A 27227-nucleotide genomic window follows, 5' to 3' on the forward strand; every position below is an offset into this window, starting at 1 on the left:
CACTAAATGTTTTAATTTTTTGTGGAGATGGTGTCTTACTATATTGCTCAGGCTGGTCTTGAACTCCTGGGCTCGAGCAATCCTCCTACCTCAGCCTCCCAAAGTGTTGGAAAGTGTTGGGATTACAGACCTGAGCCACCGCACCTGGCCTGTTATAGGTTAATACAATAATTCATCAACTAACTTAAAGAACACTAAGACTCTTATAAAAGTAGGTACGAGTTTTAGTAAAAGTGTCAAAAGATAAACTGTCACTTAAGGAAGACTAGAGAACATATCATTGCCAAATGGTGTTTTTCAGAGATTATACCATTCAACACTCACATGCTGAATTGGGCCATTCATTATAACTCCAGGAACATGGCAATCAGTAAGAGCCCACATGTTTCTTTGAATACACCGTAAGTGAAAGAATATAAAGTAGTCTAGTTCATATTATGTTTACTCAAGGAGCACGTTCCTAAAGATGTTTGTTCATTCATTCTACAGACATTTTTCAGAGGCCTGCTAAGAGTCAAGCATTATGATAGATGCCATGGATAAAAGCTTGCAAGTCAAACAGTATGGGTATAAATAATGTGACTAGCACTAGAACAGGTGTCATGATGGGGATTCTGAGTATAAATATTTTTTTAAATAAATTTCCCTGTGTATTTTTGGCTTTTACCTCCCTAATTTAGGCTTTCTGAACAATGCAGCATTTCTGAGGATGCAAACACCTTTCTACACAGCACAAACAGCATTTGTATAAATTGTGTCTTTGGGGAACCAAGAGACTTTAAATGTGTTTAAACCAATAATTCAGTCAATATTAACATTAGCTTACATGTAATATTCTCTTGAAAGCCCAATTTTTAAAACACTGTATTCTTAGAAGTTTGGTTTTTAAGATGTCACTTTAAGCTCTTTTGCTTGTTGCTTTTGTGGGATCCACAAGTTTTGTTCTCAGGTACATAAATGAAGGTTAGTATAGAGGATAAATATTATGATTCTTATCTGGGAAAGACAGGGGCTGAGGTGTAAAAGAGAGGATCCTCACCACCCGTGCCCCCCACCCCGCACGCCCACGCATCTGCAGTCTTACCTGCGGGGGGAAAGGTCTCCGAGCCTGGCCTGCTGCTCCAGCTCAGGGTTCCCCCTTTCATGACAGCTTTCAAAGATTTCTTCATTCTGAAGTGAAAGAAGTTTTGGTAAGATTTGATATTGTAGGGACCTCCTTACCTATATTTTTCTTTCCCAATTTCTGTGTTTGATTTTGGTTTTGATTCTCTCGATAAGCAAAATATCCAGTTTCTCATGCCGCTCTTTCTCGGGTTTCCCCCAGCCACTCTGGATCCATTATGGTTTCCCTTTTTGGCTTCTTTTAGGCGCACTAAAAACTCATTCCCAAAAGCAGGTATCGGCCGGGTGTGGTGGTGGGCGCCTGTAATCCCAGCTACTCGGGAGGCTGAGGCAGGAGAATTGCTTGAACCTGGGAGGCGGAGGTTGCAGTGAACCGAGATCACACCATTGCACTCCAGCCTCAGCAACATATCCAAAAAAAAAAAAAAAAAAAAAGCAGGTGTCCTTTCCCCTTAATCATGAAGGGGAAGTACATTCACACTGTACTCCCCCACCCCTATTGATTCATAAGAGGACAGTAAAGTGATCACTGCATTCAACATCTCCTTTTTTTATTTCTTGCAAGAAATCAAGGTCTGGAAAAGTTGCACTCGCCCTAAGACCAGAAAGTGCTGGAGGCAGAGTTGAAGGAAGCCCAGTGTAGGCTTTCACAGATGCGTGATAACAAGTCTAACTAAAGAAGTACCTGGGATACTAGTTTTGCCAATTCAGCTCTAAAACAATATGGCAATCTTATATTCCAAGTATATATATATATTTGTATTTATAGTAGAGATGGGGTTTCACCATGTTGGCTAGGCTGGTCTTGAACTCCTGACCTCAAATGATCCACTGACCTCGGCTTTTAAAGACTTTTTAAGAAAAGACTTTTGTCTTTCTTCACATTTTCTATATAAAGTTGAACTAATTAATACAGCAGTGAATGTTACATTGTATTCTTTTGCAGTTTCTCATCTATGATATTACTATGCCCGAATTCCTCACTGGACTTTGAACTCAGTCTTACTCATCTTTGGATCCCCAGCCTGTAATACAGGCCCTTCATAAAGAATGACCATTATTACCAACAAAATTTCCTCTCACTGTGAAACCTGCTCCCAGTTATAAAATGAATTGTGCTCTTTCGAACTCTGTTGATCTATTGTATGCGGGGTGGATCGTAGAGTCTTATTTCATAATAACCTAGTGATGGAAAAATAACAATGACTCAGGAGTAGGTAAAGGACCTTGTCATCTTTTACATTGAATGATGACATCTCCCTAATTTATAGATTTTGTCATGCATGAGATGCCCTCAGGAGCTTGCAGAAATGCCTTGGCACTTTGCTCTTGCTGACATGTGTCAGACGGTTGGTGTGGGGGTAGAAGGAGTCTCCTCTGCCAAGCAAGTCTAATGGACTATAACACCGATGCCATTGAGGATGCAATGGGAAGGACTCACAGCAGAGACTGCATCCATAAAAGCTGCACAGTATACCAATGTTTTATTAAGGTATAGACAGATTTGTTATGTTCTAGCATAGTGGCTTTCAAGGCCTGACCACAACTCATAAGAAGTACATCATAACACACGCGCGCACACACACACACACACACACACACATTTTTTCATTTACATCATAACTGATAAGATCTTTTATTTTTATTTGTTTAATTTTTTATTTCATTTTTTTTTTTAGATGAAAGGTGAATTGTAGCCAAAGTACTTTTAGGAAATTTTTAAATTACACATTTTGAAAGCTCTAGGAGGAAGAGAGCATATTCAAGTAAAAGCTTTCTTTTATTCCAATAGTAAACAAAAAATTGACCACAGACTAACTCCACAATTGCTGCCATATTTCTTAGTGAGGGATTCCTTATGAGCTCCATTGAATGATAAAAGGATACTCTTCTAAACCAGAGCAACAATCGTTTCTTGTGACACTGCATCCTTTTTCCCTTCCTTCACCCTGAATTGCCCCTAGGGTATACCTAGGAGAGGGAGGGCTGGCAGCCAGCTGGTGCTGTGACAGGGAAGTCACTCATGGCCTGCCCTATCGGGAGGCCAATCAGGCGGAACAGCCCCTCTCCCCTTACGGTCATTTTATCCTGAAGAAAAAGGGTGACAAAAAGATGGCAAAAAAGATTGCTGATCACAGATCACTGTTACAAATACAACAATTGGCTGGGCATGGTGGCTCACGCCTGTAATCCCAGCACTTTGGGAGGCCGAGGCGAGCAGATCATGAGGTCAGGAGTTCAAGACCAGCCTGACCAACATGGTGAAAACCCGTCTCTACTAAAAATACAAAAATTAGCTGGGCATGGTGGCACATGCCTGTAGTCCCAGCTACTCAGGAGGCTGAGGCAGGAGAGTCACTTGAACCCAGAGGTGGAGGTTGAGTGAACCGAGATTGCGCCACTGCACTCCAGCCCGGGCGACAGAGCAAGATTCCGTCTCCAAAAAAAAAAGGAGGGGGTGGTAATGAGGCAGGGAACTGCTCTGGGTCCAACTACCCTCACATACCCCAACCCCCATATCCACAAACCTCCACCTCCCCACTTCCAGCCTCCCTCCAGTTTCAAAGTGACACCAACCAACACACAGCCTCTTCAGGAACACCTTGAAAGGTAACTTCTTACATTTTCCCAAAACACTTATAATCTAACTGTTCTTTCTCCCCTATATTTTGAAGAAATGCATGTTCTCAAAATTGAAAAAAACACCTAGAGGAATTTTGTAAAAAAAATCTTTTTTTTTTTCAGTTTCTCCAAAGGACATATAAACCCTTTTTAAACTTATATTTTGAAAAGTCCCAATAGCTAATTTTCAATCGATTATTGAAATTGTTTTTTTTCTTCCCTAAAGGGGAGATACCAACCTTTGAACAAAATTAAATTAACTTTTCCCCAAAGTTAAATGATTTTACTTTGTGATTTTAGGAATGTGTAGAAAGCGATTTCAGTTCCAACTCTTTTAAAGCAAGCGTATCTGGGCTGGGTGCAGTGGCTCACTCCTGTAATCCCAGTGCTTTGGGAGGCCAAGGTGGGGCAGATCACCTGACGTCAGGAGTTTGAGATCAGCCTTGGTGGCCAACATGGAAAAACCCTGTCTCTACTAAAAACACAAAATTAGCTGGGTACAGTGGTGCGTGCCTGTACTCCCAGCTACTCGGGAGGCTGAGGCAGGAGAATCGCTTGAACCCGGGAGGCGGAGGTTGCAGTGAGCTGAGATGGCGCCACTGCACCCCAGCCTGGGCAACAGAGTGAGACTCTGTAAAAAAAACAAACAAGCAAAAACAAGGGTATCTGGTAATTTAAGTGAAAGTATTATTCACTATTATGATCAATTTTCTTAAAAGCAGGAGCTATTAGGCCCAATTCTGAGGAGAGAAAAAAAAGCAGATTTCAAGGGCCCGTGCCACCTTCTTTATTTAAAGTATAAAGAATGATAATAAAGTGTTAAAGGTTCAGCATTTTCTGGCATTGTAAATTTAATTAATTATGTAAATTAATTATGGAAATGAGAAATAAAATGAAAAGGTATGTCAAGTAGGAATCAATAATTATCAAAATGTTCTCTACCAAATGGGATGCAGGGGAGAAGAGTAAGAAAAAGGAAAGGAAAAGGAAGGGAAGGAAATAAAGGCAAAGGCATTTACCCACAGCCTCAGTCCAGGGTGTTCTACATGACGCAGCCCCAGAGTAAAAAAATACTAGCCACAGGAATGAGTGGCTCTGTCTTCCTCTCCAGAACTGATGGGAAAAAGAGGGAAATCTCACCTTTTTTTTTTTTTTTTTTTTTTAGAAACTCACTGGGTTTTGACATGGAGAACAGGAAGAGAATCTACCCTAGCAGTGCATTCACAGCTGGTTTGTCTGCCCTATTTGCTCCATCTCCCTGGCTGTTCCTAGCACTTCTTTTCCTACTTTCCATTTTCATTGCCTGCAAAAGCCACTTAAATATTCCTTTGGAAAACTGGGCAGTCTGTTCCCTTTTTAAAACTGCAACTATTTCCAGGAGAGTTAAAGGGCTTTCAGACTGCCCATCATTCATGCATTGTGGTGAACTAGCTCAGATTGCCTCTCCCTTTAGTCCAGATCAGCTGCCTTGGGAGGGGGCTTCCTGGAGGAAAGGACAAGGAGAGGAAGGTTTTAGGACACTGTATAGACTGAAGCCCCTTTGAAGGGGAAGGGCAGGCTTGAGGAACAAGCCTCAGTGTTCCTGAGGCTTTGTGGAAATGAGAAATGAATAGAGAAAGATAAGAGACTGGATCCTAAATGCAATTTTGCCTATTTCAAAATTTTCACAGGGTCTTTTTTTTTTTTTTGAGACAAGGTCTTGCTCTGTCACCCAGGCTGAAGGGCAGTGGTGTGATCATAGCTTCCTGAAGCTTGCAGCCTCGAACTCCTGAGCTCAAGCAATCATCCTGCTTCAGCCTCCCAAAGCGCTGGGATTACAGGCATGAGCCACCACCCCCAGCCTCAGGGTCTTTTTAATCTAAGATATTAAATTTCCCAGCTACTATTGTTAGTAATGAGTTCAATTTACTTACTGGTTAAATTGGCTTTTATTATTATTATTATTATTTATTATTATATTATTATTGAGACAGAGTCTTGTGCTGTCGCCCAGGCTGCGGTGCAGTGGCGCAATCTCGGCTCGCTGCAAGCTCCACCTCCCGGGCTAACGCCATTCTCCTGCCTCAGCCTCCCGAGTAGCTGGGACTACAGGCACCCACCACCACGCCCGGCTAATTTTTTGTATTTTTAGCAGAAACAGGGTTTCACCATGTTAACCAGGATGGTCTCGATCTCCTGACCTCATAGTCTGGACTAATACTCTAAACGCTATTGGCAATAGTTGTTTACAGGAAAAACATCTTCTTATAAAGCTGACTGCAAATGTTTTAACAAATTTGCAAATACGTAATTCTGTTTAAAATATCAGGAAGTGAGAAACATGTTATGTGATAACTCTTTCCCATTCCCAAACCAAGAAAATGTAAAGGAAGTAAGTGTGCCAAGGACACTGAAAGGAAGCTGCCCGTACATCTTGAATCTTCTCAGGCTGTTTGGTTTCATCTGATTTTAAGCTCCATGGATAAATTTCATTGTAACAATTTTTATGTCTGTAAATCTTAACCCATAAATAAAATAAAAAATCAGAAAAGTACTTTATTAGGCCAGTCGTTGTCCCAGCAAATTTGGTCCCAAAGCTAGTTTACAAATAATTGCCACACAGCTACAAGGCCAGTGGGTTGACTATCCTAGCATCAATGGTGTGGACAGGGCTGCAGCCTCTGGGGCAGCAATAGCCCCACTGACAGAGGGTATAGGTGCTCTTATCAATCTATGAGACCCCCCACAACCTGGACTCAGCTGTCATAAGCCTTTACTTCTTACTGTTCCTCCTAAGTACTTTGTCGGGCCAACAAATTCATCCCATGAGGAATCCAAGATGGAAACATCAAAGCTGTCTTTGGTATCATGCTTCCTCCCCCTACCTTCTCTGCCTTGATCCCCTTCTTCATTCTACGCATTTTCTCTGATAGTCGTGTTCTAGCCACTAGGGAGAACGTTTCAGTCAATGGGTATGATTTCTGCTCATCTCTTTTTGCCATAGCTACTAGTAAGCTCTCACCACTGACGTCTCAGCTGACCGTGACAACGGCCAGCGGCTGGTCAGCCTGCCTGCCTTCATCTAACCTGCTCTTTACTGTCTACCAGAGTCAGCTTCCTAATACACAGGTGCCCTCCTCCTCCTGTCAACATTCCTCAACCAAAGCCTCAGTAAACTGTCTCTCATCTACCTTCCCAGCATTCTTGAGCCATTCCCAGGAGAGCCTAGGCCCTTTAGACCTCTGAGATGTTATACCCTTCCTCATTCTGGAATGCCCTTTTCTATCTTACCCACCTTTCAGAGTTCTATTTATTTATTTATTTTTTTGAGACGGAGTCTTGCTCTGTCACCCAGGCTGGAGAGCAGTGGCGCCATCTTGGCTCACTGCAACCTCTGTCTCCCAGGTTCAAGCGATTCTCCTGCCTCAGCCTCCTGAGTAGCTGGGATTACAGGTGCCCACCATCATGCCCAGCTAATTTTTATATTTTTAGTAGAGATGGGGTTTCACCATGTTGGTCAGGCTGGTCTCGAACTCCTGACCTCAGGTGATCCACCCACCTCAGTCTCCCAAAGTGCTGGGATTACAGGCGTGAGCCACCACCGTGCCCAGCCTTATTTATTCTTTAGAGTTGAATTCAAATGCCACCTCATTTGAAAGCCATCCTTGATGTCTTTGTGAGGAATTGCTTTCTCTACCACATTATATATTCCTTTTTACTGTAGAAACGTCATTCTGCTTTATATTATAAATTATTAGAAATATGTTGTTTCCCCCATGAAAGTTTCAAGTTTCCTGAGTTTAGGCCTGATGATACAATCATTTTCATATGACCCACAGCAATTGCCTTAACATATATTAAATTGAGCTGAATAAGCCATGTACCCAGTTGAACCCACCAAATATTTTAGTGATGTCATTTCTTTATTGGTGAAAGAGCAAGGCCAATGGTAATCTTAATGTTATTCTCTCTTTTATCTTATTCAGCTCCCTCAACAAAAATACATTCTCATAGCTTAATGTAATCACCACCTCATTCCTCTAAACTTTAGACCCTATACTAGCCTGAGAAATCCAGATCCAACTTAATGAGTTCTCCTTTATCCCAAGTCCTCATGGCCTATAAATGTAACCTCTAGGACAATGTTACAAAGAGTGAGATCTTTATACCACCTGCATTCTTGTCACCAAACACGTAAGTTAAAAATTCAGATTCCAAGTGTGGTGACTCACGCCTGTAATCCCAGCACTTTGGGAGGCTGAGCCAGGTGGATCACCTGAGGTCAGGAGTTCAAGACCAGCCTGGGCAACATGGTGAAACCCTGTCTCTACTAAAAATACAAAAATTAGCCAGGCATGGTGACGGGCACCTGTAATCCCAGCTACTCTAGAGGCTAAGGCAGGAGAATCACTTGAACCTGGGAGGCGGAAGTTGCAATGAGCTGAGATCACTCCATGGCACTCCAGCCTGGGCGACAAAGTGAGACTGTCTCCAAAAAAAAAAAATTTAGATTCCGGGACCCGACCCTACACCTCCCTAATTAGAATCTCAGAGAGTGGGGCCCTGGGAATCTGCATAATTCATAAGCTTCTCAGAGCTGTGGTACACAAGAAACCATGAGAATCTTTGTTCTGGAAACTTCAGAGAACTTGGCTGAGGGCTACCCCAGGATTTGGTGGAGTCCCTGAATCTCCCATTAGCTCTGACACTGACTAGACTTCAAATATCACAGAAGGCAAGCATTGAAATGTGTTTATAGTTCATACAGTTTTTTTGTTGAGAATCAGAAATATTAATAAAACTTTTGGGAGTCAAAGTAATGAGAAGACAAGGAACCGAATTTGGCCCCTGATCTGTTATCATTTGGCAGTAAGGCACATATTCAACAACAGTATAATTCTGTATAAGCCCTGAATCTGACCTGCTTTCATCTTCTTTTCCATCTTTCACACTGACCATTCTGTCTCTAAACACAGGATTAAATGAGGAACTAAAATTCACCAAGATCCTGCTAGGTGTCAGGTACAGTGCTAGCTGCTTCCACACATTTCTCATTTAATCAGCCATCTGTGAAATTGCTATGATTTATCACCATTTGGCAGAAAAGGACATTTAGGGCACAAGAGATTAAATAAGCTGCTGGTTGGGTACATTAAGTATTAATAAATAATCAGATAGATAAGTTAGGGAGTTAAGTAAGCTGCCAGATTAGTAAACAGCTAGTTTCAAATCCCAGCTCCAACATTTACTAGTTGTATGACCCTTGGGGAAACTCAACCTCTGAGTCTCATGGCACTGCTGATAAAATGGAAAATATCGTCCTCACAAGGTTCTGAGGACTAGAGATGGACTCAGCTACACACAGCACCCAGTACAATGTCTGGCCTTCAGCCAATGATAGCAACCCTTCACTCACCTATCCATTCCCTTCCAGCCCCTGCATTCAAAAACTTTCATTTATTTATTTTTTTAATTTAGGAGGCTCTTTGCTCAGAATCCTGAAAAGGCTTCTGTTTACTTATTTATTTATTTCATCTTCTGGGAGCACAGAATAGGCTTCTGCTCCTTTAAATAACTTTAACAGGCACCAAAGGAGCACTGTTAGCTCTTTCTTAATTCTGTAGGTCCACATTTAGGAAAAAGAAATTGTCAGCCTCTGACTTATTTCCAGCTTACAAAAAGGCTGTGATACTGGCAGCCCGGGGAAAGCAGTTCCCGTGAGTCGTGCTTTCAGCTTTCAGCCAGTGAAGAACAGGAAATAGTCACATCACTATTGCCAACAAGCACAGCGAATCGCTTCCACCACAGGGCTTTCCCAGATGACGTCAGTGAGCCAAGCACAGGGCATCACCCTTGCCAGATGGCCCCGGAAGAGTCTCAGCTGCCCTGTCAAGTTTAGCTTCTCAAGTTCCCCAGAACCAGCATGGCAAGGATCACCCTGCCAGAAAAGGAAATGATTTCTCTGATCATGATCAAACCATGTCATAATTTTAGTTGTAGGTAGTGAGTATCAGTGACTGTATTATAGACGGTTTTGGTTCACAGCTATTTTTTTTTTCTCTGTGTATTTACTCTCAAGGGCAAAGGGCTGGCATTTATCACAACATTATGATTCACTCTACTAGACTGGCTGTGTTTCATTTCATCTTTGAGTTCTAGACCTAAGGCCAAAAAGATGTCAGAATTGCCACCCAGAGTTAGATGCATGCTCTGTGCATCCTGGTCATCTCTCTTGGACAGTGGCCACTAAACACAAGCTGCAATGATTATTGTTGATGTTAGTGAATTGATTTGTCCCCCTTTTAATAATCCATGATCCACACAGACATGAATCTAAACCTTTTTTTTGAACCTATCTTTTTCTTACTAGTTTTCTTACATATTTTGGAATAACAATTTCCCTGGTTATAATACACAATGTGTGAAACATTAATTGCTTTTATTGGTCCTAAGTTCATTCCTAAGTCTAGGATTTGGGGATTTAGTGCACAAATCCACTTTCTTCCTGCTCATGTTGTTCATGACTTTATGGATTCTGCTTCCATTTCCTCCCATGGCCTTGGTCTTTCGAAGCAGAAATCTGACCAGCCTCTGTTCCTACTCTGCTTCCTCCACCACCTTGACTGTTAACATATGCTGCTGGGGGACAAGCTTTTCATTAAATATGCAAACAAATCAGCAATAAGGAAGAAAACAACTGAAGCACAGAAGGATGATTTTAACACGGACTTGTGCTTGTTTAACAGTACCCATACTGTTTGGTGAGTTGCCTAAATACAGAGGGAGATGGCAACTTAACAGGATGGGTTTGGAGTCCGAATTAAATAAACAACATGGCAAAAGAAGGAAGAAACCAAAAGTTGGGTGACCAGGGCTTCTTGAATTCTACTCAACACTTTCCACACCTACAGGCCTCTGATTCTATCCCCACCGCTGCTCCTACACTGTCTGTTTTTCTTTTACAACAACAAAAAACAATAGCACTTGTTTACTGTTCACAATTATTGAAATAAATCACTCTAATTTGGATTCCTTTATATGAGAACTTCCATATGCTTAAAACTCCCGTAGCATCTTTATAGTGTGCAGATCATAAATATGTTGTCTGAAGGTGGGCAAAGTAGGTCATAGAGATAGGAAGTGAGTTCACATCACGGTGTGAGTCAAGGCAACAGCATATGAGCTCAGGGGCCAAATCTGAGCTCTGATCATGTGACACAGTCCTCACCTTCAGAGATGACATTCTCCCAGAAGTCCAGGGTGCAGAAATGGATAGGCTGATGTTCACTTTTGAAGAGGACCACAATGAAACCCTTTTACTATTACTTAATGATTCCACAGACCGCCTGGGTGTTAAATCAGGTGAATCTATTTTTAAAAATTGCTATTTACTTTTTTAGGTGGCTGATCAGGACAGTATGAAATTTCATACAGTTTCCTAACTTGAGAAAACGTGGTGATGCAATTCCTCCAACCAGGAGGGATTTATGGACAGTGGTGGCTGCGTCCTAATCTGCCCTGAATACAGGATGACTAAACAAATTGGCAGACGGACGCAGCTTTCTCTCTCTCTAAGAAAAGTCTGCTGAGAACCCTCGTTCCCACTCTGTTTCTGCCTCCAAGAAGAAAAGCCTAAAACTCACTTTCTTCCGGACTCTTTCAAGGTCAGTGGAGTTCCCGTGGGGTTCATATTCAGATACTTTGGGGATTGATGATGGATCATAAATGTTGCTGAAGTTCATTTGAGCCCATGGCCTCTAGTTTCAGAACCATTCAGCCAGTCAAATATTTAATTTTCAGTGAGGCAGGGGAAAGGGAACCCCTTCGGGGGTTGCTATGCAGCAGCTTATATTCACAATTCACAATTAAATATACTTCAGTTTCTAAATATATGCTACTTTAAAATTATACAGTTCTTAGCAATTTTTGAATTTTCATTTTGTGCTCAAAATATTTTCAGGAGGTAGTTGTTGTTATACCCATTTGTACAAGCAAGAAACAGGTTTCAAGAGGTTATGTTGCTTAAACCCAGATCTGCCTGATTCCAAACCTTATGCTTTTTTTAAACTTCTATTTTGAAATAATTATATTAAGTCACATGAGGTTGCAAAGAAATGGAAAGTCTCATGTCCCCTTTCTCCAAACCTCCTCCAATGTTAACATCTAAGAAATTGACACTGGCACAATCCACAGAGCCTATTCAGGGTTCACCAGTTATTCACGCACTTGTGTGTGTGCATGTGTGTGTGCAGCTCTACGCAATTTTGTCATGCTCTCTTTTTTTTGAGATGTAGTTTCACTCTGTTGCTCAGGCTGGAGTGCAGTGGCACAATCTCAGCTCGCTGTAACCTCCACCTTCCAGTTTCAAGCAATTTTTCTGCCTCAGCCTCCCCAGTAGCTGGGATTACAGGCATCTGCCACCACACCTGTCTAGTTTTTGTATTTTTAGTAGAGATGGGGTTTCACCATGTTGGCCAGGCTGGTCTCGAACTCCTGACCTCGTGATCTTCCCACCTCGGCCTCCCAAAGTGCTGGGATTACAGGCGTGAACCACCACGCCCGGCCTGTCATGTTCTTTTTATACATGAACCATACATTGTTCTACCAATTTTAAATATGAAGTCAGATTACAGAAATAAATAAAATTATTTTTCTTTTACTACAACAGTAACTACCAATAATTACATACACGACCAAATAGCTTTCATTTCTAGCTGCCATTAAGAAGAAAGAAAAGGATGAAAAGAAAAAAAATCCTCTAAACCCCAGTTCTTGAAAGCATTAGTCTGTGCTATGTGCCTTAGGTACAGATTAAGGAAGCACAATTTGTTGATTTATTGATAATTATGACAGCAATCTTCCCTCTTGTCAGAAAGTTCTATAAGTAAAATAAAGGTAATTTTACCTTGACTTCAAATTTAGTCTCATCATCTTCCTTTCCCCGGGAGTTCAACTCTGTCTCCGTATAATGTTCCTCAGACGGTCTCAGAGGAGGAGCTAGAGGGACTAAGAAAACCTGCCATTAATTTGGTTATTTGACTTATAAATTATAACTCAGTGCACTTTGTCTGACTTGGACAAATAGCTGGACCATGTCAATGTGGTTAACTATAAAAGCTCAATTGAGCTGCTGCATTGATTTCCTAGGGGGTGGATGAAATTGGAGGTGAAGGAGAGACACAGAAAAGAAATAGAATCCTTGACTCCAGGGACTAGACATTTCAGCAGAAGAGAAAAAAGCACCATATGAAAAAAGCACCATATGTTTCATATGGTGCACAGCCAGCACCATATGAAACATCAAACTACAACAAATCTGTAAATATAGTAATGTGGTAAAGAATAGTAGATTTTCTGTCATTCCCATTTTTAAGCCCCAGCTAAAAGGTCACTTTCGGCTGGGTTTGGTGGCTCACATCTGTAATCCCAGCACTTTGGGAGGCTGAGGCGAGCAGATCACCTGAGGTCAGGAGTTTGAGACCAGCCTGGCCAACATGGTGAAATCCCGTCTCTATTAAAAATACAAAAATTATCTGGGCACAGTGGCAGGTGCCTGTAATCCTAGTTACTTGGGAGGCTGAGGCAAGAGAATCACTTGAACCCGGGAGGCGGAGGTTCCGGTGAGTTGAGATTGCGCCACTGCACTCCAGCCTGGGCAACAGAGCTAGACTCTATCTCAAACAAACAAACAAACAAACAAACAAACAAAAAGGCCACTTTCCTCATGAAGTCTTCCATATTACAAACTTTGTGGATTCTTTTATGCACTGCTGCTTTGGCATGCATCATGTGTACAGCATAATGTTGCACTTGATGTTGTTCTTGGATTCAAAGACTAAATTCTAGGTGCTGTATTGTATTGAATATATTTTCTATTATAAAGGTAATTAATTTTTGCTTATTACAGAAAATCTGAAAAACACTAAAATCTTAACATTGAAGTACAATCACTTAGTATATTTCCTTATAGTCTTCTTTCAAATGCTCTCCCTCTTTTTACACACATACATGTACACACCCAATCATACTATGATTGTATTGTAAGAGGATGGCCATGCCTGCTGCTCTTGCTCTTTTCTCTCGGTCACTCTATCTCCCTTCTCCCTTTTCCACAAGGCTCTAAACACCTGCGAAATAGCCTTTCTTCAAGCTCCATGGCCATTTGGTAGTAAAATTGGGACTTGGAGAGGAAAAGCCCTGGTTAGGCCTCAAGGCTTCCTAACCCACCTTACCAGCTTTACCAAGCATTGTGGGTGATGACCACAAGGCTAATAGATAAGAGGTACTTTGAATTCTTATTTGTCACAGTCACCACCCTTGTATATGCTGGTCCCTTGGGAAACTCACAGGAGACGTGATTAATCCCAGGCAGGATTTGAGCATTTCTTTTCTGTTGAGAAGGAGTCTCGCTCTGTCACCAGGCTGGAGTGCAGTGGTGTGATCTCAGCTCACTGCAACCTCCGCCTCCCAGGTTCAAGCGATTCTTCTGCCTCAGCCTCCCCAGTAGCCGGGACTACAGGCACGCACCACCATACCCAGCTAATTTTTGTATTTTTAGTAGAGACGGAGTTTTACCATGTTGGCCAGGATCATCTTGCTCTCTTGACCTCATGATCTGCCTGCCTCGGCCTCCCAAAGTGCTGGGATTACAGGCATGAGCTACCGCGCCCAGCCAATTTTAGCATTTGTAGGTCCCAAGACCAAAATGCCATCATCGAACACCACCAATATATCACCCTGATTCTTAGCTACAGTAGACTTGATGGAGGTTGACCATCTGATCTCCAGAGGCCCCTCCCAACCCTTCCATTCTGTGAGCTAACTGGAAGCAGCTTGGGCTTTCTATGGGTTTTTCATAGATGTTATGTTGAAAATCATAGAAAAGTACACTGCTACCCCAGGTTATACATATGACCATTAATGCTGCTTTGTAATAACAGACAATCCTTTGGGCTCCTCCCTTTCTGTCGGATCTCTATAAAGTGAGTGATTCCAGGCACAATAACTAGATGCTAGAAATGCATGCACTATAATTGGTGACACCATGACTGAGAAGTGCCTGTCCTTGACACTGTAAGTAGAGTGAAGCAGTGAAAGGCGGGGCCACAGAAGCCACACTGCCAGTGTTCAAACCTTGCTCTTCCATGCATGAGACACACATGATTACAGTCACCTCTGTGCCTTACATTTTTCATCTGTAAGGTAGGGAAAAATGAGAAATCCTATAGTAAAGGGCTGTAATGAGGCTTTAATGAGTTCATCTGTGAAGAATGTAGATCATATACAATGCATAACACATTTTAGCTATTATTGCCACATGGCACTAAAAAGTTTTTTAACATTCCTTATGAACTTCAGAGGTGTTAAAAGTTGTAGCCAAGGCATCCAGCTAACAAGAGTCAGAGCTGAAATTCCAGCTCTTAAGCTCCTCCGCCCATCTTCTTTACACTGTGAAATACAATTGCTTATCTTGGCACAGACCCAGTCACTAAGGAATCAGACAAAAATGTTTGAAAATCCTTTTAGTGACTTGCTAGAGTCCACACTCAGTAGATACTTGCCAAAAACAAAAGTGCAGGATTGTTCTGCAAAACGAGCTAGTTGTTTGACTTAGGTCAATGACAACCTGTTCAGACTTGACAAAGACCTGTTTATTCTGGGAAGGAGTATTATCTATTATGAAATCTTGTATTTGAAAAGCCGAGAAACAAATCTGTAATTCCTGCTTTATTTACTTGAAACAAACCTATGTACCTTGAAACAATGAATGAGGCCAAGTCATAGATGTGAACATAGTTTAGCTTGAGGAAAGATGAAAGGTCAAGAGAACCAAGTTCTGTTTCCAATCATCTAAGAAGGATGTCTCTGTGTATGTTTGGGTATGTCTGTGGGATGTGTATGCAAGTGTGTTAGAGTGTGTACATGGATGTGTGTGTGTGTTTGCAGATAAAAATTCAGGAAAGAAATACACTAAATGTTATCAAGGCTTACTTCTAAAAAGTAGGATACATGGTGGAAGACAAGGGATTGTAAATTGTACTAAATGGAGAATTACCAAAACACCCCACAATTTTCAGATAAACAAAAACTGAAAGAATGTATTGCTAACCGGCCAGGCACGGTGGCTCACAACTGTAATCCCAGCTCTTAGGGAGGCAGAGGCGGGAGGAGAGCTTGAGCCCAGGAGTTCGAAAACTGCCCAGACAATATAGCGAGACCCTGTTCTCCACAAAAAGGGAAAAAACAAAGACAAGAAAAGAATTTGTTGCTAGTAGACTCCCCAACAATAAATACTAACAGAAGCTCTTTATTCCGAAGAGAAATGACGTAAGATAGTAACTCAAATCTATAATAAGGAATGAAGAACCCCAGAAATGGTGAATAAGGGGGTATGTATACATACATACACACACACACACACACACACGCACACACACACATGCACACACACACGTATGTATTTCTCTTAATTTGATATATGACTATTTAAAGCAAAAATTATAATACCATAGTGGGGGATTAACATATATAGATGTAATATTTATGATAAGAATAGCACAGAGGATGGATGGGGAGCATATGGAAGTATGACGTTGTAGATTTCCTATATTTTGCATAGAATGGTATGAAACTAACTCAATAGATCATGACAAGTTAAGGATGCATATGGTAATCCCTGGTCTGGGTGAAAAACAGTGCAAAGAGATATGATAACAAGCCAATAGAGGAATTAAAACAAAATATTAAAAAATATTTACTAACCCAAAAGGAGGCAGGAAAGGAGGAAAAGAGGAATAAAAAGCACATGAGACATATAGGATAACAAAACAGGAACTCTAAATCCAACTATATCAATAATGATGATGGATGTAAACATAAAAATCTAATCACTCCAATTACAAGGCAGAGGTCACAGTGTATAAAAAGGCAAGACCCAACTATATGCTGCCTACAACAAATATACTTTAAATACAAAGACAGAAGAATAGAAAACAGAAAAAAAATATGTTGTGCAAACACTAAGCATGAGAAAACTGGAATGGCTGTGACAATATCACACAAGACAGACTTTAAGAGTATTTCTAGAGGTAAGGAGGGAGGGAGAGACATTTCATAATTATAAAAGGGCTAATATATCTGAAAGACATAAAAACCATGAATATGTATGTGCTTAATGACAGAGCTCCACAATACACGACACAAACAAATGACATGTACATCCTGCCCAGGGGAAGTTTATTCCAAGAATGTACAGTTGTTTTAACATTTGAAAACAAATCATTGTAATTTACCATATTAACAAACAAAGAAGAAAAACCATATCATTATCTCAATACATGGACCAAAGAAGCATTTGAAAAACTCAATAATCATTCCTGATAAAAACTCTCCAAAAAATAGAAATAGAAGGGAATTCCGTCAATCTGATAAAAGACATCTGTGGAAAACCTACAGCTTACATCATACTTAAAGGTGAAACTTGAACACTTTTCCTAATATTGGGAAAACACAGGGATGTCTGCTCTCACCATTTCTATTTGACATTGTAGTGGAGGTCCCAGTCATTATAATATGACAAGAAAAAAAAGTATAAAGATTGAAACAGAAAAAAGTAAAAGTATCCCTATTCACAGATGATAGGATTATATTTCTATACAGAAATCTATTCCTATTCTTAGTTATATATGGTAAATTCCATTCATTATAGGGTTAAAAAAATGTGAGATGCCTAAGGCCTTTACACTCAAAACAACTGCATTGTTGAGAGAAATTAAAGATGACCTAAAAAACATAAGTTATATTCAGGAATTGGAAAAATCAATATTGGTAAGATAATAGTTCTCTCCAAATTAGCTCATATATCCAGTGTAATCCCCATCATAATCCCAGCAGAAATTGAAAGGTGATTCTAAAATTTATGGAACAATGAAAAGGACCTAAATAAAATAGCCAAAACAACCTTGAAAAAGAACAATGTTGGAACATTGCATGACTTGATCTTAAAGGCTAATAAGCTATAGTAATCAGGACCATGTGGGATTGGCATAAGAACTTACCTATTTTTTAAATCTTTGCTCAAAGAACCAATTTTACTACTCCATTGCTAATAAAAAGTGGGCCTTTTAAAGGTCCTGAATGGGGTCTATTTTATGCTGTTATTATTACGTTGTTATTATTATGATGCATTTGTTGTTGTTGTTGTTGTTGTTGTTGAGACAGAGTTTTGCTCTTGTCGCCCAGGCTGGAGGGCAATGGTGCAATCTCTGCTCACTGCAACCTCTGCCTCCCGGGTTCAAGCAATTCTCCTGCCTCAGCCTCCTGAGTAGCTGGGATTACAGGCGCCTGCCACTATGCCCAGCTAATTTATTTATATATATATGTGTGTATATATATGTGTGTGTGTGTGTGTGTATATATGTGTGTGTGTATATGTATATATGTGTGTGTATATGTATATATATGTATATATGTACATATATATATATGTATATATATATATATATATTTTTTTTTTTTTTTTTTTTTTGAGACGGAGTCTTGCTCTGTCACCCAGGATGGAGTGCAGTGGCGCCATCTCCGCTTACTGCAAGCTCTGCCTCCCAGGTTCATGCCATTCTCCTGCCTCAGCCTCCCAAGTAGCTGGGACTACAGGTGCCTGCCCCTACACCCGGCTAATTTTTTGTATTTTTAGTATAGATGGGGTTTCACCGTGTTAGCCAGGATAGTCTCGATCTCCTGCCCTCATGATCTGCCCGACTCAGGCTCCCAAAGTGCTGGGATTACAGGCGTGAGCCACGATGCCTAGCCTAATTTTTATATTTTTAGTAGAGACAGGGTTTCACCATGTTGGCCAGGCTGGTCTCGAATTCCTGACCTCAGATAATCCACCCACCACGGCCTCCCAAAGTGCTGGGATTACAGGCGTGAGCCACCGCACCTGGCCTTTATGATGCATTTTTATTATTCCTTCAGTAGATCGTGTGTTTCTCCTTGCATCCAGGCACTTGGTGTTATCTAAGTGTTTATGTCTTCCATGTCTGCACTATGCCATATCTGTAGTCTGTTTTAAATAGTATCTGTTAAAACAGCGACCATTATCCATCGTAGACAACCAGTCTCAGTCCTCATGGTGCTGATGAAACACAAAAGCCACAAAGCTTCTTTTCCTCAAATAACCTACCTGAGGTGGAGGGCTGGCTGGTTTTCGATGAAACCCATTTTGGTGAAGACTCAGGATGTGGGGCCACAGGTTGCACTGGACGAGTCTGTTTGGCTGCCAGTTTCATCAGACTCACTTGCCTCTTGTGAAATATTTCCTGGACATCATCCAGCCTCTGCAAAACTTTCTGGGCTTTGGCCTGCAGTAACAAAAGCAAATCATGATGAACAGGTCTCTTTGTATACAGCCTGAGGACATGAAGCATTCCCTTTCTCCCACCTTCCCCTACTCCCCCCATCCCTACCTCCCTCAGGTGACCCCCTCTGGGTATCACTATGCAAGTCGCTGCAGGTCCTGCCATGCTCCAGAATTGTGCATCTAAGGATTAGCCTCCCCTGCTTGAGACCCTTGAGGGCAATGACTACATCCTTTCACTACGGCGTCTCCAGTGCCTGGAACACCCTGACACAGGAGTTTGAGACCAGTCTGGTCAACATGGTGAAATCCCGTCTCTACTAAAAATACAAAAATTAGCCGGGTGTGGTGGCTGGCGCCTGTCATCCCAGCTACTTGGGAAGCTGAGGCAGGATAATCGCTTGAACCCAGGAGGCAGAGGTTGCAGTGAACCTAGATCATGACACAGCACTCCAGCCTGGGCGACAGAGCAAGACTCCGTCTCAGAAATAAGCAAACAAACAATTAGAATACAATGTGGTTTGTGTCATGTTAGAGCAAAGACTTTTGGCCTGAGTCCATGGATGGGACTTCAGGGCATTCCCCAGAATTACACAAACAGTTAGACAGGCTGGATACAATCTGTTTGTTCCTCCACTGCATCTTCTCTTCCCTGCTTTGTGCCCAGGAAGCTGACTAAAAGAAGCTCCTAAACCAGAGGTGCAGACAAGGTGATGTGGCTCTCAGAGGAAGGTGTGCTACCTACAACCCTGCTGGCTTCATGGAAGAATGTGCTTCTCAAATGCAAATCCAATCAAGTTACCCCCCTGCTTAAATCCAAACTCGTTCATGTGGCCCGCAAAGCCTACCTTGCCTGCCTCTCTCTAACCTCACCCAAAACACACTTCCATTGCTCTCTAGGTTCCAGCACCCTGACCTTTTGGTCTGCACTGTGCCAGGCTCCCCCCAGCCCTGAAGCCTTTGCACATGCTGTTCCTCCTGTCCGGAAAGGCTCTCCCATCTTGTCTATTTGTTTTTCAGGCTTTAGCTCAAGTGACTCTTCCTGAGAGCCTTCTCTGACCCCAGTCCAGGTCAAGTTCCTCTGTCACATGCCTGACCCTGCATCCCTCCTTGACAGCACTTATATCAGCTTGTAACACATTTTTGTGTGATTATTTTGTTAATGACAGCCTCTCCCACGAAACTGTAAGCTAGGTGAGGGATGGAATCATGCCTATTTCTAATCATCATGGTATCCTCAGCACTCAGCACAGCACGTGGTACATCAGGAATGCTCATAAGCATTAATAAAGAAATGACTGATTTGAGTTAGACGAAGGGTCAGTATGCCAGGACGTACGGGCCGAGAGTCTAAGAGGCCGCCGGAGGGCTTCGGAACCAGTGAGCCCACTCAATTCAGCCTGCTCAGTACCCTGTGGGTACTTTATCAGGAAGAAGGCACAGTCCCTCCCTCCCCTATCCATTTCCCAACCACAGGATCAAAATAACCCGGAAGCATTACCTTTACATCGAGGGTGAGCAGCAACTCAAACTCGTTGTAAAACTCCTCGGGGCTGAGCAACGGGTACTCCTTGACTGTGCCCAGGAAAGTCGCAATGTCGTTCAAGGCGATGTCAACCCCTTCTCGAGACTGGCACTTGTCTACAGCTTGGGAAGCCAAGAGGTAGATTCCTGCCTCACACCATTGGCTGACCTTTTGGAAAGAAACAGTGCCCTGTGAACTTCGCCCGACCACAACTCAGAGCCATCATAATCCTCAGCAGGTCTGAGCTTGTAAGGTGTCTACAAGGATTCCGAGACAATGGGAAGTTGTCATGGGACGGCATAAAGTTTAAGGGGTCTAACCACTGTAAATTACACTATGAGGTGGACAAACCCAAACCAATTTATACCTTTCCACTTCTCAGGGAAGTCACTCGGTCAGCAAAATGAGTCTCTTCCACTAACAGTAATTGCTACATCTCCAGGAGGAGACAGCTAAATATATATTTAATTTGAGACAGGGTTTCACTCTGTCACCCAGGATGGAGTGCAGTAGTGCGATTACGGCTTAATGCAGCCTGGAGAGGTCTACCCCAGGCTCAGGTGATTCTTCCACCTTAGCCTCCTGAGTAGCTGGGACTACAGATGCGTGCCACCATACCAGCACACCAGGCTAATTTTTCCTTCCTTCCTTCCTTCCTTCCTTCCTTCCTTCCTTCCTTCCTTCCTTCCTTCCTTCCTTCCTTCCTTCCTTCCTTTCCTTCCTTCCTCTTTCTTTCTCTCTCTCTCTTTCTTTCTTTCCTTTTTTTGAGACAGGTTTTGGCCATGTTGCCCAGGCTGCTCTCGAACTCCTGGGCTCAAGCAATCCTCCCACCTCAGCCTCCCAGAGTGCTGGGATTACAGGTGTGAAGCACTGCACCCACCCAGCCTTATAGCTAAATATCTCTTAGGCTGGTCTAACCATAGAGAAATGTAATCAATGGCTTTTGGGGTTTACCTGCTAGTTGGCTCTTCTTGCATCCAAATTGGTTACCAGAACACAGGGTGATTAATAAGACATTAGACCTGGCCCTTACATTTCCTGGGAGAAGGGCATGTCCCTTTTAACAAAAACATAACTTTCCTCTTTGGATTCCCAGGTGATCCCTATTTGCATTTACTGGTGTTTGTCTTTCCTAAGGAAGCAAGAATGCAAAGCTTTGTAACTCAGCACAGCAATACTCAAGAGTTTCTGGATGCTGGGAGAACATTAGATAGGTGATGAATTCTAATTATTCAATTTTTAAAAAAGACTCATTTTCTTTGCTCTTTTGAACTCCACTGAGACACTTGAACAGAAAGACAGGGAGCCCTTATGCTACCTGAAGAGTTATATGAAAAGAAGCTTCCAGTGCCAATACCTCTGCATTTCCATTTACGATGTGACCTGAAAAGCAATATAAAATAACTATACAGAGAAAAAAGATCAAAATGGAACACTCCAAAGTGGCTGTCTTTCTAAGTGGGCAAATGATAGGCAACTTAAATTTTTGTCTTATTTTTTTCCTAGATTATTTACAGTGAATATGTACCACATTTAGAATAATAAAAAATCATAAAGATATTTCAGAATTAATAATTACCATTATGTAGGGATGGGGGATAGTGGGATATGTACGTGCCCATGAGTAACCTTTTTCTTGCTACATTTTTGGATTTCCACAATAATATGAACTCATGCTTTGATATATGCCGTGAAAACTTTCTCTTTACACATCATGCCTAGATCTGCAAAAAACATTAGGCTGGGGTTTTCTGTAGAGTTACTATGGCTACTTGCTTTCTCTCTCTCTCTGTCTCCCTCTCTCTCTCTCATACACACATGCGCGCGCACACACACACCAGGCTTATTATCTCTGGAGCAAAAATGGAGTTGGGAAAACAGCAGCTGATCCCGCAGCGAGCTCAGCACACAGAGCAGGCTGCGCACCAGCCCCTTCGGGGCTACTTGCTTCTGGAACAACTATATCTCATTGACATTAAAATCCCTTTGGCAATGGGATGAGGTAAGCAGCCCGGGTGGGTGCCCTCTGCCATGCAAGAGGAACAGCTGTGGGGATGGAGCATGCTGACTCATTGCCATCAGCCACATGCTGCCTGGGACCAGCTGACGGGGAAGACTCCAGAAACCACTGCTCCTGCTGACTGGAAACATACCCTAGAGGTCACCTCCAAAGGGCACCAGGGTCTGCACACCCCTATCCCTGTGGGTCCCTGGCATGCGCCCTTGCTGTCTATCCTGTGAAGCCTTGGTGTGGAATCTGGCAGGCCTGACTTTAATTCTGGCTTCCCCTGTGTGTACCATGTGTGGTCTTGGGCAGTCAGTTACCCCAGGGTTTCTTGGTGTCATCCCTGCACCACCTGCACCAGAATCATTTGGGCACTTTACTAAAATACTAGTTCCTGGGCAGTATTCCAGACCTACTGACGCTGAGTCTCCAGGGCGGTGCATAAGGGAATCTGCCATATAACAGCTCACTAGGTGATTCTTGTGTGCTACATTTTGAGACCCAGCAGAGTATCAGTTTCTGCCTCTGCACAATGAGGCCATTAATACCTTCCTCGGAGGTTGTCTTGAGGATTATAAATAGATGACATAATTATGTTCCTGGTAGGGATAGCGTAGGTGCTCGATACATGGTAGGGGGTATAAAATGGTCATTTTACTTAAGCTTCTCCAAAAAGAGTCAAAACCCTTTGCCTTTATATGAGGGAAGCACTCTGCAAATATAGTGCTTGGTTCTCTGTACACTTGAAAGGGAATCAAGAAGTGTTCCCACAGGGCCAGGCCAAAACACACTCTTAAAGTCTGGCTCCACACAGATAGAAATGGGCTTTAGTTAACTTTAATGGGATGCGGTGGGATGGCCAGAGCACTTTTTACCTTCAGTACCTCTACAACCTAGGATCTGCACAGTTTTTAATGCCTCTCGAACATCTTTTCACATAAAGCACTCGAGCCTCTCAGCAATCACGCAAAGAAGGGAGGATGAGTATGATGGAAGCTTCTTCATAGAAAATCTTGCAGACACCATGTTCTTGGCTGTGTTTTGCTCACCTTGTCCAGCTGTCTATGAAACTCTAAGGACTTTCCTAAAATGTCCCATTTTTTCTTGTTTCCATTGATGAAATCGTCACAGAGGTGCCTGAGGTCCACACACCGGGGCCTGATGGCATCTGCTGCATAATGGTGGCTTTGGATGAGCTGGTCCCCAATCAGTGCCAGCAGCTGGGCCTTTTCCAGGGGCTCCTGCAAAGTGAACATCCACAGCCAGGCATCAGAAGTCAGAGCATCGTGAGGCCAACAGCTGCCTGGTATTGTGTGCTCCAAGCCTGGAGGGAGGCTGCGGAGATGCTAACCCAGGATGAAGGCTGGAGAACCTGAGAAAGCTCTGAATGGTTCCAGGCCCAGGAAGTTGAACGTGGCCCAGAGTTGTCCACACGCTGAACAACAGCAGTCATTCATTCAAATACCTGTTGAGTTCTGGGCTATGCATCAAGGATATAGTGTTAACAAGCCAAAAATTTTCAGATTAATGGGGAATTCAGATATTAACTAAATTACACAAATCATTAAATTATTACAATTGCAATAAACTCTAGGGCAGAAAAGCATGGAGTGCACATAATAAGAGATTTTGAATACCCCTATTAACTAAAGGAACAAGAAGAGGGACTGACGCTTGTCCTTGAGGAGAGTGGGGGGTGAGCTGAAGTTGAGGCACTGGTGAAAATTGGGTTTGGACAACTCAAAGGTGGTCATGACACTTAAGAAATATGCTTGTCTAGGCTGGGCATGGTGGCTCACACCTGTAATGCCGGCACTTTGGGAGGTGGGCGGATCACCTGAGGTCAGGAGCTCGAGATGAGCCTGACCAACATGGAAAAACCCCGTCTCTACTAAATACAAAAATTAGACGGGCGTGGTGGTAGGTGTCTGTAATCCCAACTACTCAGGAGGCTGAGGCAGGAGAATCACTTGAACCCAGGAGGCGGAGATTGCAGTGAACTGAGATTGCGCCACTGCACTCCAGCCTGGGTAACAGAGCAAGACTCCATCTCAAAAAAAAAAAAAAGAAAGAAAGGAAGAAATATCCTTGCCTAAACCCTTTCCCAAAGCCTGTCAGGGCCCTGTCTGCACTGACCCTGTCTGCTCAATCACATTTCCTACCTCTTTCTGCATGACACTTCGCTCTAACCACACGTGCCAAGTTTTCCTGTTTAAGCATTCCTTCATTCATCCTTCTCATATTATTGAGAACCTACTATGTGCCAAACACTGTCATAGGTGCTGGGGGTTCATTGGTAAAGAAAGCAGGCAAAAATCCCCACCTCATGAAATGAAGCTTACATTTTAATGGGAGACAGAGGCAATAAACAATTGCATGTGTAGGTCATATGATATCTTAGACAGTGACGAGTATGTGGAGAAAAATTAGACAGTAGGGAGGGCAGGGAGTGCTGGAGCTAGTATTTTTAATTGGATGGTGAGAAGGTCTCCCTGAGAAGGAATACTCAAGCTATGCAGAAAAGACCACACAGAAAGCCTGAGACTAGGCTGGGTTGTGGTGGCTCACGCCTGTAATCCTAGCGCTTTGGGAGGCCGAGGCAGGCGGATTGCCTGAGCTCAGGAGTTCAAGACCAGCCTGGGCAACACAGTGAAACCCCATCTCTACTAAAATACAAAAAATCAGCCAGGCATGGCAGCATGTGCCTATAGTCCCAGCTACTCTGGAAGCTGAGGCAGGAGAATTGCTTGAACCCGGGAGGCGGAGGTTGCAGTGAGCCAAGATCACGCCATTGCGCTCCAGCCTGGGCGACAGAGCTAGGCTCCGTCTCCAAAAAAGTAAAAGAAAAAAGAAAGCCTGAGACTACAGCCTTAGAAAGAAAGACCCGATTTGAAGATTGGCCCTTTGTTGGCATCTAGGAACTTAGATTTTAGGAAGGTTCCCTCCATTCCCTGATGTGAATAGTTCACGATGCCTGAACTGTTTGTGCAAACAGTATGGTTTATGGTGATTACTTGCTTTTCTTCTGGGAGTCTGAAATCTTGGTACTTGCCAGACAGAAGCTGCCAACATGACCAGCCACCAATAAAACCTCTGGGCATTGAGTCTCTAATGAGCTTCCCTGGTAGACAACATTTCACACATGTTGTCACAACCCACAGGTGGGGGCAGGAAGTATGTCCTGTGAGACTCCCACAGGAGAGGATTCTAAGAAGCTTGTGCCTGGTTTCCTCCAGACTTCACCTCGCATGCCTTTCTCCTTTGCTAATTTTGCTTAGTACTTTCTCATCATAATAGATCACAACTCTAATACAGCTACATGCGGAGTCATCCTAGTGAATCTTCGAAGAAATGTATGCGTGGTCTTGGGAGCGCTCTGCACACAAGCTGAGACCTGAAGTCAGGGACAAGCCTCACAGTACTTGGCTGGGAGGTGAAGGCGTGTTTGACAAGTTCAGGTAGCTGGAAGGAGGCCAGTGTGGCTGCAGCAGAGGGAGCAAGAAGGAAATGAGTGGAAGATGTAACCAGAGGAAAGAGGGGGTTCCATGGCCGGGGTGAGAGGAAAGCCCCTGGGTTTGGAGGGAGGATCTTGATCATGTTTTTGAAAGGACCACTCTAGGTACAGTGTCCAGAATAAGAGGAAACGCAGGTAGACCTGTTAAGGGGCTGCTGCAGGAATCCAGCTGAGAGATACGGCTTACGGCTGATCACCAAACTAGCTCCTGACTCGACCCTTCTCCGGATTGCTCTTCCCTGGGTCATGCAGAGCTGAGTTCCTTGGTCACCTCCTCACAGGGCTTCCCCAGCGACTATATCTTGTCATTCTCTACAACCCATTCGCCCAGTCACCTAGGCCCTCTCCTTCACTTTAATTCTTTAACAGCATTATCTCTATCTAAAAACTATTTTCCTTATTTACTTTAATGTAGAATTCCTCCCTCCTGGCTGGGCACAGTGGCTCACGCCAGTAATCCCAGCACTTTGGGAGGCTGAGGCGTGCAGATCATGAAGTCAGGAGATAGAGACTGTCCTGGCTAACACAGTGAAACCCCATCTCTACTAAAAAGACAAAAAATTAGCCAGGCATGGTGGCACACACCTGTAGTCCCAGCTACTCGGGAGGCTGAGGCAGGAGAATCACTTGAACCTGGGAGGTGGAGGTTGCAGTGAGCTGAGATTGTGCCACTGCACTCCAGCCTGGGCAACAGAATGAGACTCTGTCTCAAAAAAAAAAAAAAAAAAAAGAATTCCTCCCTCCTCCACTCATTCCTACCAAAATGTAAGTTCCATGAGAGCATTTAGTAGGCATGCAATAAATATTTGATCAACAAAATAAATGAATGAGCCAATGAGCTACATGATGCGGTGACCTGCTTGGCTGGAACTCTGTGAAGCAATCAGCACAGATGACTGCCACATTCCAAAAGGTCTCTAGGAGCGGAGAGCCCATGAGCCCTCTTGCCAGCCACGCTAAGCATCCAGTGCATCACTGCACTGCTTTAGCTGTTTACAGTAACATAAGGAGTCACGGTAACTCCAGGTGTGTACAACTTGCCCCTCTCTTAACTTGCACTGGTTTATGGTTTCAACAATTTCCAAACCCCTTTCCTCTCACCCTT

General features: G+C 42.9%; 1 protein-coding gene and 1 long non-coding RNA gene across 3 annotated transcripts in view; one reads left to right on the forward strand and one right to left on the reverse strand.

The window, feature by feature from the left end:
* MCF2L2 (MCF.2 cell line derived transforming sequence-like 2) overlaps positions 1 to 27227 on the reverse strand; it is a 246979-nt gene that overhangs the window by 94394 nt on the left and 125358 nt on the right. For both annotated transcript variants that reach the window (XM_003256530.4, XM_030822875.1), the window contains 5 exons: positions 23658 to 23849; positions 20580 to 20771; positions 18905 to 19082; positions 12629 to 12729; positions 1085 to 1170 (listed from right to left, as the gene is read on the reverse strand). In XM_003256530.4, coding sequence (XP_003256578.3) covers positions 1085 to 1170; positions 12629 to 12729; positions 18905 to 19082; positions 20580 to 20771; positions 23658 to 23849 — 749 coding nt within the window. The remainder of the gene's footprint in view (positions 1 to 1084; positions 1171 to 12628; positions 12730 to 18904; positions 19083 to 20579; positions 20772 to 23657; positions 23850 to 27227) is intronic.
* On the forward strand, positions 10553 to 22163 carry LOC105740539. Its single transcript, XR_001116585.2, has 2 exons — positions 10553 to 11387; positions 19746 to 22163. It is a non-coding gene; the product is annotated as an uncharacterized LOC105740539 (long non-coding RNA).

Source organism: Nomascus leucogenys, chromosome 11 (assembly GCF_006542625.1).
Source record: "Nomascus leucogenys isolate Asia chromosome 11, Asia_NLE_v1, whole genome shotgun sequence".
NCBI classification, from domain to species: domain Eukaryota; kingdom Metazoa; phylum Chordata; class Mammalia; order Primates; family Hylobatidae; genus Nomascus; species Nomascus leucogenys.